Source organism: Schistocerca nitens, chromosome 5 (assembly GCF_023898315.1).
Source record: "Schistocerca nitens isolate TAMUIC-IGC-003100 chromosome 5, iqSchNite1.1, whole genome shotgun sequence".
NCBI lineage: Eukaryota > Metazoa > Arthropoda > Insecta > Orthoptera > Acrididae > Schistocerca > Schistocerca nitens.
In genome coordinates, this window is record NC_064618.1 from 521834052 (window position 1) to 521853109 (window position 19058).

The 19058-nt window shown below is 45.5% G+C and overlaps 1 protein-coding gene across 1 annotated transcript in view; it reads right to left on the reverse strand.

Annotated features, from left to right (window-relative positions):
* Window positions 1-19058, reverse strand: part of LOC126259495 (WD repeat-containing protein 47) — a 703557-nt gene that overhangs the window by 378931 nt on the left and 305568 nt on the right. The window contains exon 3 of the mRNA XM_049956342.1: window positions 9504-11213. Coding sequence (XP_049812299.1) covers window positions 9504-11194 — 1691 coding nt within the window. The 5' untranslated portion in view covers window positions 11195-11213. The remainder of the gene's footprint in view (window positions 1-9503; window positions 11214-19058) is intronic.

Genomic DNA, 19058 nt, shown 5'->3' on the forward strand with positions numbered 1-19058 from the left:
CATTGATTAGAAATTGGCGGCTAGTTGAAAAGCTTTCAAATGATTTACAACACTTTCTACGTACATTATAGTTAGTTACGGTCCAGTTTTTTCTACATTAACTGGAAAATCTATGAAGAAAGTAATAATAATTACCAAGTCATCTGTTGTATGTCTCAGGTGTATATAACAGTAATAATTACAGAAAGGATCGAGACGCTAATTAGTAAGCAGTTAAAATGTTATATAGATAAATTTAGTTAGTAACTGGCTTTAGATTAACAGCTACTACATTAGCTGAAAAAAAATACTCGGGGCGTACTTCTTGTATAAAATTACAAGTAAATAGTTACTTCAAAAATACGGTATGCTTTCCTTTCATGATAAAATTCATGTAAATAAAAAAAAATCACTGCCGACATGTATAAAGGAAACTAATTCGGATACAAGAAGCTTGTTATGTAGACCATTGATTGATTTCACATGGACTGATCCATTTGGGCATTCCAGGTTTAAGAGTCTGCTTATTCCCACCCTAGTTCTGCATGTTGCTTGAAACGGAAGGCAACTCCATATCCACGTGTTGAATGTAGATCTGACAGCACATGATTGCTAATGATACGATCCGAAACGTTCACTCAAACGGGTGCTGTGTCAAGTGCGGCAAACAGTCTGTGTCTGTGCACTTCAGCTCCCGGCCGCACAGACAGTAAACTTCATTTTGAGGAGAACAAAGAATATGGGAGCTTTGTGAAAATAACATTTGTGGAGTATGAAGTGAAGATGAGTATTTTGCATGAAAATTCCCAAATAATTTTTTTTGGGTTCATATTTCAATTAACTTTTAAAATCTCCAAAATTATGTTATTTTTGTTACATTTTGAAACTTTAAAATCATCATATCAAATCTATTTGACTTAAAGACCTAACATTTGTATCACTTTATTCACTATTTCGTAAGCATAAAAAATTTGTGCTACTTCACGATATTCGTAACCGCTGAATCTTCCCAAGTCAAACTTTTTGTACAGTTTCATTCGGACTTTTCTGGTTTTGAAAAAATGTTATGTTAGTCATACATTATTTGTTTAATGTGTGTACCAAATCCCGTGATAGTATTCCAGGGGGAACATATTAAAATTAATTTAACTGTACTGATCTGCACAGCACCTAGTGCTTATTCTTAGAACTTGTTACCAAGTTGTAATGTTAACCTAGTCTGTGAACTCATTATTTTTTACTTAGTAACAATCAATTTATTACATTATTAGAATCATGCACTCGTTACATTATCATACACTTATTACATTATTAGAAACACACACTTAAATGGTGATTTTACTTTCCCAAACTTTAATGCGAAAATGTTTTAACATACACCAGAACACGCTCAAAGAAGACTATGAATAATTTACTTTGTTATACCTACAAATACATTACTATTAATGTTGTTAATTACATACTGGTGTTGCTGTTATTATTTAACTATGTTTTATTTGAGTACAAAATTGTTGAGGCTTTCGTGGCCACTTGTTGACAAACTGCCTATTGGCTTCTGTCTCGGGTTCTTCGGCCGACGTTCATCTAATGATTTTTCTGACGTTTCGCCAGCACGAGTGGCTGGCATTGTCAAAGCTTCACCCTCCATTGCCGGTGGTGAACTGGAGCCGAGCTTTTTTTTTTTTTAACTGTTTCATTCCCACACCTGAGAGGTGGTGGGCGGGCTACTGCAGAGCTACCAGCTCTATTTAGCCTTAGCTTATGTAATTCTGTTGGGGCTCTGTTTATTTTTTGGTCTGGGGTAAGTGGAGGGATTTTTTTCTCCCAGTTGGGAATTTATTTGCAGGAACTTTTGGGGACAGCTCCGGTATTCACCTTACAGCCTAAGGAAAACCTGCAAAACCCGGCTGGAGCTGCTGGTTGTTTGCAACCTTCTGCCTTCATTTGGTTGAACCTATCTAGGTTTCCATTGCTTGATATACTCGTACTCCCTCGAGTATGGAGGTCGTCTCAGTGGCACGGCCGGCGTTGTGCTGGGGCCACGTTCTTGTGCGTCGCCTAGTATTCGTCGTATTCCGAGGTCTTCTACCTCTGGAGAGGGAGGTCTCGGAATGAGAGGTTTGCTGCTCGTTGTGATCTTATGCAACTTCCATGGAGACCTAGTGGGCTCCATAGCTGCCATTTCGGTTTGCGTGCCGATGGACTCCGCATCCGCCGTCTCGGTTTGGGCGCCTCGATGGCGCTTGTACCGCTTGGACGACGTCTGGGTGCCCTCTTCGACACGCACGCAGATTTCCGCGGGGATGGTTGATGCGCCGTCTGTGGTCTGGCTGGCGCGGTTGATCACCATCTTCTTCTTGGTGGTGTCCTCTGTTTGTGTGGCCGCGGATGCGCTGCTATGCGTCGTCGGCCTCTCGGTGTTATCTTCCGTTTGCGTGGCCGCGGACGCGCTGCTATGTGCCGTCGGCACGTCACGTTGCGAGTGGAGAGCCCATGCTTCCCTTAGCAGGAGGCAGGCAGCTTCCATCTCCGCGTGGAGGGCCATCCTGAAGCGTGACTCTGCTTCCTCCATCCACGCGTCGATGTTGCTCTCTCCGCTGCTACGTGCGGATAGGCGTCCCTCCTGCTCGCGCGAAGGGCCCCCCCGTCCACCTCTGCCACTGGTGGGTGGAGGGGCCGGCCGAGCGTTGTGGCGGGGCGCTGCTGCTTTGTTCGTCAGCTCTTGGGCTTCAGCGCTGGCGCGCTTCCGCCTCCTTCTCCTCCGTTTCTTCGTGGCCGTCTGCTTCTCGTTGCGGCAGTCTTCTGTGTGGACGGTAAATGCCCGGCATCCTCGCCAGCTGGCAACATGGTCGCCGCCACAGCGTGCACATGTTGGCTTGTCGTCTCTACACAAAGTGCACTCGCGGGTGTCGTGACCGCCACCGCATTTGGCACACTTTGCTTCGAAGCGGCAGTGCTTTGCCACGTGACCCTCCCTCTGACACTTGAAACACTGAGGTTTCGTGTCGAGGTCAGGCAAAAGTGGCTCGATCGTTACGTCGAAACCTGCCAGGGTTGTTAACCCGCAGATTCCGACGTCTTTGCTGCCTTCTTGGCTGGAGTCAACTTGATGTGACTCGACAGCTAGGATGAACGTGGCGGCCTCTCCTTGTTCGTCCTGTTGTGCAGCTTAACTATGGCATCATAGTTATGGTGCAACAGGGCTTTACGCACCGCGTCGGTCGTCATGACCCATGGTAGCCCCCTTAGTAGGACTTTCCGCAGCGGTTTCTTCTTGTATGTAGTGGTTGGCTCCGTGAGGTACGGTTTCAGCCTATCGCAGAGAATCTTTCGATCCTCCTGCGATCGTGGCTGGATGGACAGTGCGGCGTCATTGTCCAACATCTGCACTTTTGGTTGGTAGCGCAGCTCCATTGCCACCTCGTCGTATGTCTCCACCCAGTCTCGACCCGTGTAGCGTATGCACACAGGGAGAACTTGGGCGGTGGGTCGACAAGATGATGGTGCTACCAACTCTTCTTCTGCGCGGGTAGACGGTGCTACGGAGCAGCTGCGTCGGTCTGAAGAGACGCTGCGCTCGCGGGCGCAGGCTATATGTACCTGGCGCGCCAACGTCCGAGGGCTTCTCCGCGGTCATTTCCGGTGCGGTTCTCCTCTTGCTACCTGCGACGGTCGTTCGCTGCAGTACGGGAAGCCAGGATCCGTTGACCTTAAGGCTTTCTTCTTTCTTGTTCAAACTGTTCGCGTGTTTTTGTATTTCTACAGCTTCTCTGAACAAGCGCGTGTGATAGTGCTTCTCTACAGCCAGAACTTCCGTGTCGGCGAATTTTATTACATGGTCGGTCTCATTCAGTGCGTGCTCTGCCACGGCCGATTTCTCCACCTGCCCCAACCTGCAATGTCGCTTATGCTCTTTGATCCTGGTGTTAATGGATCGTCCAGTCATTCCGACATAAACTTTTCCGCATGTGCATGGTATGCGGTATATTCCCGACATTGCAAGTGGGTCTCTTTTCTCCTTCGCCGATCTAAGACACTCTTTAATCTTCCTTGTCGGTTTGAAAATCGTCTTTACGCCATGTTTGCGCAATATACGGCCGATTCTGTCCGTCACTCTGGGAATGTATGGCAGAAAGGCCGTACCCGACAATTCTTTTTCCAGTTCCTTACTTCGCCGAGGTTTGGGCTCTGTTACACTTCTAATATAATTTGTGGAGTAACCATTGCTCCTCAGGACAGTTTCCAGGTGTTGCATTTCTCGTTTGAGGTGTTGCGGCTCACATATTCGTCCTGCTCTCGTTACGAGCGTACTAATCATGCCTCTTTTCTGGCTCGGGTGGTGGTTTGACAGTTTGTGCAGGTATCGGTCCGTGTGAGTCGGTTTTCGATACACGCTGTGTCCCAGATCTTCGCCGTCCCTTGTGACCAGAACATCTAGAAATGGCAGTTTCTTGTCCTTTTCTACTTCCATGGTAAATGTTATGTTGGCATGGAGGCTGTTCAAGTGTCTTAGGAAGTCACTGAGCTGTTCTTCACCATGGCTCCACACCACGAAAGTATCATCGACGTACCTGTACCACACCTTAGGTTTGCAAGTCGCCGAGTCCAGTGCCTGTGCTTCGAATTGTTCCATGAAGAAGTTGGCCACCACTGGACTGAGAGGACTACCCATGGCGACGCCTTCCAGCTGTTCGTAGAAATCGCCATTCCACGTGAAATAGCTCGTGGTGAGACATGCATGGAAGAGCTTTCTGATGTCTAGCGGAAAAAAGGAACCGATGTGCTCCAGAGCGTCACTGAGTGGCACTTTCGTAAATAACGAAACAACATCAAAGCTGACCAGGATGTCGTTTGGTGCAAGTTTCAGTTTCTTCAGCTTCTCAATGAAATGTCCTGAGTCCTTAATGTATGTGTCGGTCTTCCCCACGTGTGGCTGGAGCAGAGAGGCCAAGTGTTTTGCCAGTTTATATGTCGGTGATCCAGGAGCGCTAACGATCGGTCTCAGTGGAACGTTGTTCTTATGGATCTTGGGTAATCCATACAGCCGAGGTGGTAGGGCTTCTGTGTTGCGCAGGTTTCTCTGTATGTCCGCCGGCAGAGAAGACGCCTTGATTAATCGATTCGTATTCCGTGTGATACGTTGCGTCGGATCTGCGCTTAGTTTTCGGTACGTCGTCGGATCTAATAGGTCTCGGATCTTTTGCTCATAATCTTCGGTCTTCATTACGACGGTCGCATTCCCCTTATCGGCAGGCAGTACCAATATACTCTTGTCGGCGTTGAGATTCTTAATGGCTTGTACCTCTTCTTTCTTCAGGTTGCAAGCTGGTGGTTTTGCTCGGCGCAGTATCCTGGCTGTTTCCGTGCGTATTTCCTCTGCCCTTTCACAAGGAAGGGTACGAATGGCTGCTTCGGTGTTGGCAATGATGTCCTCCATAGGTATAGTTCTCGGGATGATAGCGAAATTCCCTCCTTTTTGAAGAACAGACACTTCCTCTTCGGTCAATTGTCGTTCAGTGAGGTTGACCACTGTGTGTGACATGTCGGGAGTCGCCTTGTCGGTGTGCTTCCGGCATCTTTCAAACTTTTTCTTCTGTCGATCGGTGCAGCGCTCGAGTTCGTTCTGCATGCTCCTGTGAGTGATGCTGTCAATCTTGTCCCAGTCGTCTCGATGCATTCTGCTACTTAGTTGATACCTGCACAAACTGTCAAACCACCACCCGAGCCAGAAAAGAGGCATGATTAGTACGCTCGTAACGAGAGCAGGACGAATATGTGAGCCGCAACACCTCAAACGAGAAATGCAACACCTGGAAACTGTCCTGAGGAGCAATGGTTACTCCACAAATTATATTAGAAGTGTAACAGAGCCCAAACCTCGGCGAAGTAAGGAACTGGAAAAAGAATTGTCGGGTACGGCCTTTCTGCCATACATTCCCAGAGTGACGGACAGAATCGGCCGTATATTGCGCAAACATGGCGTAAAGACGATTTTCAAACCGACAAGGAAGATTAAAGAGTGTCTTAGATCGGCGAAGGAGAAAAGAGACCCACTTGCAATGTCGGGAATATACCGCATACCATGCACATGCGGAAAAGTTTATGTCGGAATGACTGGACGATCCATTAACACCAGGATCAAAGAGCATAAGCGACATTGCAGGTTGGGGCAGGTGGAGAAATTGGCCGTGGCAGAGCACGCACTGAATGAGACCGACCATGTAATAAAATTCGCCGACACGGAAGTTCTGGCTGTAGAGAAGCACTATCACACGCGCTTGTTCAGAGAAGCTGTAGAAATACAAAAACACGCGAACAGTTTGAACAAGAAAGAAGAAAGCCTTAAGGTCAACGGATCCTGGCTTCCCGTACTGCAGCGAACGACCGTCGCAGGTAGCAAGAGGAGAACCGCACCGGAAATGACCGCGGAGAAGCCCTCGGACGTTGGCGCGCCAGGTACATATAGCCTGCGCCCGCGAGCTCGGCTCCAGTTCACCACCGGCAATGGAGGGTGAAGCTTTGACAATGCCAGCCACTCGTGCTGGCGAAACGTCAGAAAAATCATTAGATGAACGTCGGCCGAAGAACCCGAGACAGAAGCCAATAGGCAGTTTTATTTGAGTGCCTTGCGATGAGAAACTCTTTACTCATATTCAACAAGAAAGACGCCAGGGTGATTCAATAACAATCTTATTACAGTCGATATTTCAGTTTTGTTTTAAATGACGTAATGTATGAGTAGTTCAGCCAAGCTATAAGGACAAATTATTGATCTAACAACACGTTGTTTTCCAACTCTTCATCTCATAGTCGACATGCTCTTCCAGTGGCAGTTATGAGATTTAATTTACGAAGTACGAAGTTTCTAACTACGGTCAATTTTGCTCGTCTTCTTGGTTATGAAAAAGAGAGACTTGGTCCACAAGGATGTCTAAACGTAATGTTTACTTCTACTTTGTCATCTCTTGATAGTACACAAGCCATCCATCGTTTGTTGCCGTTAGCAAAGGCACGAAGTCCTATGATGTATTCAATAGCATGCCATATGCATCTACACCCACTCGAATTTTATTTACTTCAAAATATCGAAAATCCTCAGAAACAACTTTTGCTATAGCTTTGTACACGGGAATAAATGCATGGTACTTTTTAGTCCCTGTAACTGCTATGGCTTTGTAAAATCTTTCTGCCACCCTCCTTTTTATGCTGCATGCTCATTTGTCACACTGAAAAAGTGACTAGAGGTATATCTGCTTTACTTCACTCAAAGAACTGGAAGGAAGCTGATATTTGATGGCTGTGTATCCGTGACTGATTAATATGAATGTTCTCAAAACTACCTCAACTGTTACTGTAGGTGCTGGCAAAAAGGTGTTAATGTCATGATTACCGAATAAATCCCCAATCGCCCAATAAAACATTGAAAGGCACATGCTGGAATACGACAAGTACAATGTATCACTTCGTTCTCTCTGCTTGGCACTTTTACTCCAGCGTAAGTACTTGAGTAATTTATTGGACGAGTGAGCACAGTACTTTTCTACCACTTTACGAATGAGCACATGTGCCTAACGAGTTATTCATGCATGCATGCACGGATGGATGCAGCAATCTGCTCCCATTTCCCATGTGAGCGCTATGCTATCAACTGATGTTAATTATTCTGAACAGAAGTAAACGTTTTGTTTTATTATACAAAGCAGTCACAAACACTCTCAAAAGCTTGTAAGGGTGTTGCAGGGTAGAATGTGCTGAGAAATAACTGTTAAAAAAAACAACAACAACAACAAGGCACGTTGCGCCTTTTCAGAGTCAATTAGCATTGAAATTAGCCAATCAGGCCATTGCGCGAGCAAATTCAAGCGGCGCGCCTGATACAATTAGTGTCATCTGACAAAGCACGAGAGTGTTCAGCCTTTGCCTCGGGTTCGATCCTTACTACCGCCCGAAGTGTAGTTTTGCTTCGCTTTCTTGTACAAGCTCTGCAGACTGTTTCTGATCACCCTGTGTATTATCAACATATATTTTCTACTGTTTTTTAAATATGAACCACAACTAAATTAAAAGTTATATAAAATCGGATGGTCATAAGATCCTTTATATTATTTTTGTCGGTTGTTATATGGCACAATTGTGTGTTATTTTAAAATGATAGATCGAAGTCTGCTTATATAGTACTAAATTTCATGTTAACTGAACTTTTATGAAGCAGCTTGCAAACTATTTCCAACAGAGGTGCAATTCGCAGTAAAATAAAATTTAATTCAACACGTTCCCTTTGGAATATCATCATGAAATCTGTCACACTTATTAACAAACATTGTAGAACTAATACACCCAGTTTTTTCCAAAACAAAAAACCTCCTTTGAAATTTTAAAAATTTAAACAAGTTTGGTTTGGGAAAATACAGCATTTCAATGAATTTGCTCAAGGAACACACATAATGAACTGAATAAAATGCTATTTTAAAATGAATATTCCAGGCAAGCTGTAAATAGTGTAGTGCTGCCTCCTTACTACAAACTTGTCTCGGCTATAGCGTCATGTTGCAGTTGATGAGTCTACTTAGCTTTATACAGTAGAAGTTGTACATAAATGTCAGTTTACATACATAGTTACGTCTAGTCGGAATAAACGCCGATATTTCATCAGTGAGTAAACTGTTGATTATTTGTTACTAGACTGTTATAAGTCACGAAATTTCTATTTGTGAACAATTTTTTCCGTGAAATACTTTTGGTAGCCAGACTGACAGTTTATTCTCGTTGAATCTTTATGTTTACAGTGTAATCTTTCCAAGTCAGTGACGTTAGTCATGTTTCATTAATATTATAATCTTTTTATGAGTGGTATATATATTTATCTTTTGTTTTCGTTTACTGTGTGTTTCAAATCGCTGATGCAATATGTGCATATATTCCAATTAGATGTAATTATATATGTACACTGATCTTTATTTACATCTTCTATACTTATGTAACATCTGTAATAACAAGTTTACTTGAAAATGACGCAATAGCGGGAACAAGGTCGTAGTAAGTAAGAAGCACTACTAGTTTAACTACATGCAGCCTGCCTGGAATAATTCATTATAAAATTTCATATTATGACGTATTCTGTGCTGCAAGCCCAGCCCGAAAAGAAAATAATGAATAATATGGTATACGTTTCTGGCCAGTGCGTGAAATACGAGTTTTCGAGATATGGGCATTTTAATGTTTCAATACGTGGCAAAATCTCATAATTTGGGAAACTAAAAATTAGTAACTCAAAAACGAAATTCCAAAAAAAATCTGTAATTTTGGTTTAACCTTATTTGACAGGCCGAATAAAGTGAGTAAAATTACAAAATTGCACACCATCGAAATTCCAATTTATTTATTTATAATCGATTGATTTCACACACAATGAGCCGCCTCCGGAATTCATTTCGAGTTCTACAAAGTAGATTTTAGGTTTCCAAAGCCTTCACACAATACGGAATAGTAAACGCGTTTAACTTGGCTATAATGAAGATACTGACCTGACTTCGGAGAGGCGGTTGTCGGCAGCCGCGATCTGCCGCACGAGCTCGTCGCGCTCGCGCTCCTTGGCCTGCAGCGTGTCGTTGATGCGCTGCTTCTGGCGCTGGAACTCGCGGTAGAGGTCCCCCTCGAAGTTGGCGTTCGGCTGCGGCTCGACGACGGCGACCGGATGGACTGCCGGCAGCTGCGGCGGGGGCTGGGGCTGCGGGGGGCCCACGGAGCAGCGGTCCGACAGCGAGTCGCGGCGAGACGAGCGCGCCGTCGTCGCCGTCGAGGAGGCGGTGGCGGGCGAGTCGCGGCCGCGGTGCTCCGGCGTGGATGCCGCCGAGGACAGCGCGCCGCCCCCGGCCTTGCGGTCGGGGCTGCGCGACTGGCCGCGTACCGGCCGCTTCGCCGTGCTCGCCCCCGCCGGGCTCGGCGGCTGGAACTCCGAGTACGAGGTGCTCAGGAAGACGTCGCCGTCGTTCTCGAACAGCCGGTCCACGCTGGTGTTCATCAGCTTGTTGTTCTTGTAGCCCGTGAGGTGAAAGCTGGCGAAGGAGGAGCGCGACATGGCGTGGTGGCCGCTGAGGATGTCGCCGGTGGAGAGGGCCATGACGACGGGGTTGGCGAGGCCGGTGCCCGCGCGGTGCGGCCCCACGCCCGCGCCCTGCTGCTGCTGGTGGTTCTGCTGCTGTTGCTGCTGGAGGCCGTGCGGGAGCCCGTCCAGCGCCGGCAGCAGCGAGCGCGACATGATGTCGGCGGCCGAGCGGGGCCGCGTGAACGGCATCGCCGAGTGCGGGAACTGCTTCGGCTTGATGGGCGTCACCAGCATGTGCTCCGTCCAGGACGTCTCCAGCGACGGACGCTCCAGGCGCACTATGTCCACGTTAAGCGTGCGCTGCTCGAACGGCACCGAGAACGTGTCGGCCGGGATGCTCTGCAGCCACGACAGCAGGCTCAGGTCGGAGTCGCTGTAGCCCACGGATCCGTCCAGCAGGCGCGAGAAGGTCATTTCCTGCTGCTGGGACTCCTTGTTGCCCGTCGCCTTCGCCTGGCAGTAATTGACACACGACTCGTACAGTATCCCCTTGATGATGAGATGTATCAGGCGGTCGTTCTTCGCGGTCGGCGTCGGCTCCACGATGCCGGCCGCCGTCTTCTTGATGCACGGTAGGAACTGCTCGACTAGTGGGTACACCTCGCGGAAGCACTGCACGCGCGCGTTGCTCGGGTTCCAGTCTTTGTACTGCAGATGGTCGGAGAGCCGCGGCAGCGTCAGCAGCAGGCATAGGTTGGAGTAGTCCTCCTTCGAGGGCGCGACGCGCTCCAGCTCGTTCAGCACCTTGACCACGTCCTCGACGGCGCTGTCCACGGAGGTGGGCGCCGCCGTCGGCGAAGTCGCCAGCAGCGCCTCAGACTTGATGCACAGCAGCTCGACGTACTTGTGGCGCAGCACGGCGTAGCGGAACCGGCGCGCGTCGAACGTGGGCAGCGCCTCGAGCGGCTGGATGAACTCGAGCACGTCATCCCACTGGCCGTCGAGGATGAGCTGCCGCAGGAAGAGTACGTCGTCCGAGTAGTTGCCGTTGATGACACCCGTCTCGCGCTCCAGCGACAGCTGGCTGATGTGCAGGTCGCGCGAGTGCAGGAAGTCCAGCGTCAGCCGGACCACGTCCTCCTCGCGCAGCGTCAGGTGCGCAGAAGGCATCACGTACCGGATCCGCAACCTGCCAGAAACACCCACTGTCATACTCAACTGCGCTACAACAACGTACTTCAGAGCTAGAGGCAGCCACAAATGACACGCTAGTTTAAATTAATAGTAGTTTTCTAAAACTAAAATTAAGACATCGAAAACCGTTAACAACGGGCTTCCAACGCTAGAAAGACAACGACGTATAAGCTCGTTTGGTGCAAGAGATTTATGTACGGGAGTAACTAGAAGGCTGTAGCGAATCAAGGAGAGGCTAGCCTTTCGTACAACACAAATATATACAACTAGCTGAGAAACTGGGCGTTGCCTGGAACAGAACACATGGCATGGGATAAGGCATGAGCACCGTTCTACTTACGAGATGCATACACACGTCATGTACGAGTATTTTTATCTTTGAATCTATCTGGATCTTTCTCCTGTGTCTCTCTGTTGACAGTAGACAAAGTGTGATTGAGCGAAATCACACAGACATTAAAAACTGATCTATTTGATATTACACATCGTTATTAAAGTCTGAACGACGAAATCGCGCAAGCATCCTACTATGTCGGTCGAATGAAACAATAAACGCACTTTCAAATGTACATTGTTAAGTTCGTTTTCATAGACTTTTCCTGAGAGTATTTATTGCTCCAAATTTTGCGGATTTTTGCTCGCCACACTCACCCACTGCCACGCACCGCGACCAAATTCCCTTACAAAAAGCGTTAGATCAAGGGCTACCTACCACCGTAACCACGACAGGGTGGCAATAGGTGATCATGGAGAAAAGTCTGTCAGTACGTACACACACACACACACACCTCTTTTCTACATAGATATAGATAAAAAGAAAATACATGGCGGGACAAAATCGATGGATGGATTACAAGCGGCTATAATTATTTAAATGCATAGCCGTACACATAATGTAAAAGGAAATTCAAAGCTTCGGTTGTCGCGCCAGTGCAGGGATGCGGGCCCATATGCGGCCATGTGTAATTGAAGAATTTGTCCGCCTTTCGTTTGAACGAAGACCATGGAAACCAACGTAAGGAGCCAGAGGAAGCTTGAAACGCCACAAACAAGAGTTTGGTGTGTTCGCAAACCAATATCTTCCAAACCGTTGGATCGGTCGCACCTAAGATGCCATGTTCTGCTCTTGGCCATCTTAATATACCGACCTGATACCCATGTAGTTCTTTTTATGGGGTTGTGTGAAAGACCATCCGTATGTGCCCCTTTTGTCGAAAACAGCTCCAGAGCTCACAATGCGAATTTCTAATACGCTACGCGTCGGTAACTCCCCATATAGTTGAGAACGTATGCCATCAAATGGATTACCACTTACATGTTGTCCGTGTGACCAAGGTGAGTAATATAGACCACCTATAGAATACGTGAAAAATGTTTCTTTTACATTCTCTGTAATTTTTATCGTTGTGTCGCTAACCATTATATAGTTACATCCATTTAAAATCACCATATTCTTTTTGTATTGCACTGTATCTACGGATACTACAAAGCAACAATGATGAACGTAATGCTACGTGAGGCTGAGGCGGTAACACTAGAAGCAATGAGGAGAACAAACAGAGCAAGAAGAGAGAAAAATACTAAGGAAAATTCTGGGCCCTAACTGACGTGGCGGTGAGGTGCACGCTAAAATATAGGGAAGAACTGTACCAGGCCTTGAGGACAATACCGGGAGAACTCTGACAGGGCAGGGCAAGATTTGAAGGACATCGCGATCAGGATGACTACGGATAGAACTATCGAAAGATTATGGAGAACAACTGCTAGTACACGACGGAAACCTGGAGCCTAGTTGTTTGTTAAACTCAGGTGGTGTTAGCTGGAGCAGAGAGAGGAGGTGGAAGGAAAGCAAAACTGGAGAAGCAAGTACACATTAACTAGTTTTTCAGAGATCAACAGCGAATAACAATACAGGAAAATTACAGACAATGGTGCAGTCAGGAGAATAGGACACTGAAGATCTCTGAAGCAGAGCGCGCGAGAAGAGGAAGGATGAAGAGTTTTTGGTATGAGAAGAAAAAGAAGAAGACGAAGAAAACAGCACCTGTGTAGGGGACACAAAGATCCTATACATGCTGTAACGAAAGAAGATGGAGGGGTACCTTATCTTTGGGGTGTAGTGGGCGACTGTTGGGAGATCTGAATATATTTAAGAAGTCGCGTTACTCTGCAACGGGCGATCTGTTAACCCACAACCTAATGCAGGTTCAAATGGTTCACATGGCTCTGAGCACTATGCGACTTAACTTCTGAGGTCATCAGTCGCCTAGAACTTAGAACTAATTAAACCTAACTAACCTAAGGACATCACACACATCCATGCCCGAGGCAGGATTCGAACCTGCGACCGTAGCGGTCGCCCGGTTCCAGACTTTAGCGCCTAGAACCGCACGGCCACTCCGGCCGGCCCTAATGCAGGCCACTGTATATAGTCTGTGGACAGAATATGGTACTGTGAAGTGCAATATGAACTGATAATCAGTAAACAAGTACAAGTTTACTTTCATACAACATTAAAGGACGGAACCGTAATATTTCCTAAGTGATTCATCGTATTTTAAGACAGGTATCCAAGCTATTTCCGGGTCCACGCTTGTTCTGTATATTCTTGAGAGATTAGTATTGATGGGAATTATTACTGAAACAGGAAACGTTTTTAATGTGTTTGTACAATCATTGGTTTGAACTTTAATTCAGAAAGGTTTCGATAATACATGTGCAGGGTTTCTCCTTTGCCTTGTATTGTATCACATTTTAACAGCTTTTTCCTAAACAAGTGAGAACATTCTTAGACAGCAGAAGATACGGCAGCAGCAATAAAATATGCCACTTGCTACAGATGCGAAACGATTCGACCTACAAGGAAAAACTGCGTACTTGTCTGATGACAGGGATTTCAAGAAACAAACTGCGGAATCGGTTAAGTCTGGACAAAGACATGAAGGACCGCCACTTTTTCCTTGAGATATTTCACAAGGTAAAGAAAGAAGACCATATCTAAACGCGGTGGTATTTAAGTGCGTCACTGAGTAGGGTCTCTAAAGTATGCTAGCAGTGAAAGAGGGATGCCAGGAAGAAGAGAGCAATCCTAACTACTACCGTTAAAAAAGCAGCAATTTCTTTCATGCAGACAAATCTCGTTATCCTTGGAGGCAACGTATGGAAGCATAAAAATGTTTCAGAAGTGTGTAAATGACGTGAAAGTGAAACTTTCTCACACGATGATTTCAAAATAATACAAATTTAACGATCCTTCGGTTTCGAACTCAAGGAAAACCCGATATTTATGCTTTTAATAAAACAATCAAGAGGAAGAGCTTCAAAAACTGACGAAGTCAATATCGCGTTGATTCATCTCTGGCCCTTATGTAAGCAGTTATTCGGCTTGGCATTGATTAATAGACTTCTTAGGTGTCCTGAGGGATATCGTGCCAATTGGTGCGTTGGATCGTCATAATCCCGAGCGCCTTGGAGGGCCCTGTTCAAAATGATCCAAACGTTCTCAGTTGGGGGGAGAGCCGGCGATTTTGCTGGCCAAGGCAGGATGTGGAAAGCACGAAGACACGCAGTAGAAACTCTCGCCATGTGCGGGCGGGAATTATTTTGCTGAAATGTAAACCCAAGATGGCTTGCCACGACGGGCAACAAAACTGGGCTTAGAATATCGTCGACGTACCGCTGTGTAGTAAGGCCGCCGCAGATGAAAACCAAAAGGGTCCTGCTATGAAAAGAAAGTGCACCCCATACCAGTACTTCTGGTTGGCGGGTCTTATGGCGAGCGATAGTCAGGTTGGTATCCGACAGCTGGGAGGGCGTCTCCAGACACATCTTCGTCGTGGAATCTCAATGACTGGATTAGAACTGTTTTGAGTGACGAGTCTCGCTTCGAAATGAGGCCCGATGACCATCGGAGATGTGTTTAGGGACGCCCCGACAGTAGTGGGACAGAAATCTGACAATCTTAAGAAACAACGTGCTGATTCAACGTATGTTAACATGCTGAAGAATTAAGACCTGTCAATTGGCTCTGAGCACTATGGGACTTAACATCTATGGTCATCAGTCCCCTAGAACTTAGAACTACTTAAACCTAACTAACCTAAGGACAGCACACAACACCCAGTCATCACGAGGCAGAGAAAATCCCTGACCCCGCCGGGAATCGAACCCGGGAACCCGGGCGTGGGAAGCGAGAACGCTACCGCACGACCACGAGCTGCGGACACCTGTCAATTCTGCAGCTTTTATTAGACTTCATCAGGGTGGTGAGAAATTTAAAATTGAACGCGGAGAAAAGCAGTTATTCTCAGTAGCCTTGGGCAAAGTTTACAGATTCTTAAACTGGGCCAACACAGAAAGAAAATGAGTTAATAAATCGATTCGGAACCACCACCTCTTGCTAATGACACTGCACAGTTTGCCTCTAGCGCATGTAAATTTCAACAGCTAAAGTAAGAAATTAATAGGAGCAGTTTTCTAGTGCACTGGAAAATACATTATAATGTACAACGAACACATAACAAGAAATAGTACAATTTATCAACGACGTCACGGAACCAGATGGCGGATTTTTTGTATTTAGAGTAGTTAATAATGACTGGTTGAACAGAATAAGAAATAAATGATTAAAAATTCCCTGCAGAATTTTTAATGCACAAATTATAGTTTTCAAAAGTACGCATTAGACGTGTGTGAAATGGGTGTGTATTAACAGCCTACAGTTACGGCTGAGAGACGGGGACTTCAAAGGCTAAAAACCCTACGAAAATACAAAAGTTATCACACTGACAGTACTTCGAAAATTTTGAACTAGTAAGCAGCTTACGTCGCCGTCAGTCAATAGCAAGCAGCAGTCGTCGCCGATTTAACGAAGCCATTACGTTGCGCTCTGACGCTGGTATCCTGCTCCGAATAACGGCTCGAGACAGCCCTCGAAACTTCGTAGCGAGAACAATATTTCACTGCAGGACGGCGTCTGCAAATTCATCGTCGAATTCAATTCTGCGACGACAGTGTTAATTCAAATTTAGAAGCTGATCGTTATGATTGTGCGTGTTGAGATCTCACCGCGATGAGGCACACTCGTTTGTAACACGGAAACAAAGATTTGTAGCGACTATAAAATGTGTGTTCACGAAGTACTTGGCCGGCCGGTGTGGCCGTGCGGTTCTAGGCGCTTCAGTCTGGACCCGCGTGACCGCTACGGTCGCAGGTTCGAATCCTGCCTCGGGCATGGATGTGTGTGATGTTCTTAGGTTAGTTAGGTTTAAGTAGTTCTAAGTTCTAGGGGACTGATGACCACAGATGTTAAGTCCCATAGTGCTCAGAGCCATTTGAACCATTTGAACGAAGTACTTGCATCAACTTCTGCGCCACACTGCACGACTCCTGAGCCTAAGTTTTAATAGAAGCTAAATGTATTAAGGGCGGACTTGAAGATCCCGGATTTACGTTTGTGTTACAGCTGAAAAACAAGAATTAAACGCTTAACGCGACATCTTTTACGGCTCTAACATGAATTTTGTACTAATAAAACAAATTGCGAAAATATCCGTTCAGAACGACTGGCAGACTCCACACTAGCGATAAACGCAGCCTCAGTCGATAAAGATCGTCACATCGCTTACGATGGCTGTTCACGCACTGAGCTAAATCGCTGATTTTATATGTACCAGTTGGTAAAACAGCGACTGTATTGGGGCGGAGCACAAAGTCACATTGGACAGTGATTGGGAAGTTAATTGGTCTTGTTACTTCAATCAATTTGTGGAAACCACAAATAACCTATTTTCAAGCCATGTAGATACTGACGATGTTGATGTATTGCGTCTAATAATCGTTGGCAGCACAACATTATAGAGCGAACCAATATTTAACATTCGTTCATTTAAATTCCACTTTACCGAAGCATTACGTTAACTGCGTGGTATACTTCTCCAAATGACTAGTTCGTAAAGCTTAAGACGCGGTGCATCGCTTTTGCGACAGGGAGGTAGGGTACACCCAACCCTTCTAGGCAAATATCAGGCTACTTCCTCATCTATGTCGTGTCAGCAACACACTAGACGGGCAAAATATGGACTCAGGTGGAACGAAGTTTAAGTAGTTCACTGACAGGCTGAATACAGCTCCCACTCGTTATGGAGTCACACGTGTGCAACGACTGGGAGGTAATCTGGCTTTAAATAAAAATACATGAAAATCTTTCACCAACTATCCTATTTACAGGCATGAGAACTCAAGAGAAGGAGGAAGAGTAGGAGGATAATGATGCTTAAAGCCCAACTAATTGTGTCCTAATAGCCACAACGCCAAGACACCTCGATAGACCACAGTTACCTCCATACAGACTGCAGCTGATTCGCGGAAATACGTATTATAGAGGCCTGCTTAGGAGTAAAAACACGTCGCATAAGAATACTGCAGGTGTTGGCGGCAGTTAGAATTTCGCACGAGATGCTGGGACGCCACAAACACATTTATTACATCGATCAGTTGTTGCTTCTAACAGGCATCATACGCCTGTCCTACATTGGACAGTTTACCACAGCAACAAGGTGTAGTAACTTCGTGACAAAAACCACTTCATAAATCATTAACTATGAATAAATTGAAGGAAATTATAATCATTCTGATGTTCATATTGATCGCATGTCTTTAAAAAACACCACTGTCTTTCAGTGTTACTACCCTCCTGTGAAAACTCAGGCACAGAGACACTGAACATTCCTTTTTTTTTTTTTTTGTTCTTGTGGACCACGTGAGGATGTAAGAACTTGTACAAATATTTCAAGCACTAATTGCTTGTGACTGCCATGGGATGCAATAGAATCCCTTTTTAAATCAGACACCAATCCAGAAGTAGTGCACGGAAATTCAGTCTGGCTGCGAAAGCCTACGAACTGATGTTTAAAAACTTAGTTCACTTTTGACACACACTAAATTGTTTAATCATAATGGGTATTTCTATGTACACCCTACAACTATGACAACAGCCGATTTTCATATCAGTGCAGTAATTTGTATTGAGTGTATACTTTTTAAAGTAACAATTACAAAGTTTTACGAAACAGGCGACATGCTATCACTGAAGTCTATGCCTGACAGAGCAACGGTCTCGACATGCTTGCTTGAAGTACTTAATAAGTCTTCGTCCTAATTTGGATATTTTCGGAAAATACTTCGTATTATGTAATAAATTTATTATAAAAAGCCACGAGGAAAATTCTTTCAACATACAGGCAGCGTATCTGGTACGTTTCCAAATTAATACGTATATGATGATATAGATGATAGTCATTTTGGCACCCAATTTCTGGTACATTCCTGTACCACATCCAAATGGCCAAGTAAAGTTTCCTCACATCATACCGCTTCCTCACCTCCCCGCTGAATACTAAAGTCTGGTAATCAGCTATAGTTTGTCAACGTCTACTAGCCAGTGGTAAACCGATGCAGTACCAACAAATACACTTCACCCTATTATCGACCAGTTTAACGAAGTAATGAGTCTCATACGAGCGGCAGTCAAGGTTTTAATTCTCATTTCCAAAAAAAATATGGTTATGTAATTACAGAATTGACGCCAGTCCTTAGCAATCGTGATTTCAATAAGACTATCATAAATGAAGGAACAGCGTCTAAATGACAATTTACTTTTATTCGCGACTACACTCTGTAATATTACAGCTTTGTAAATTTTAATTTTTATTTGACCGCCTCTTTTCCCTTTTCCAACCTGGATCTGAAGATGGTCGGCAGCGCAATCGAAACCTGTAGTGGTCAATAAAAACGAGACAGTGATCCAGGCGGTGTTTATCTTCTTCTTCTTTTTCCGTGT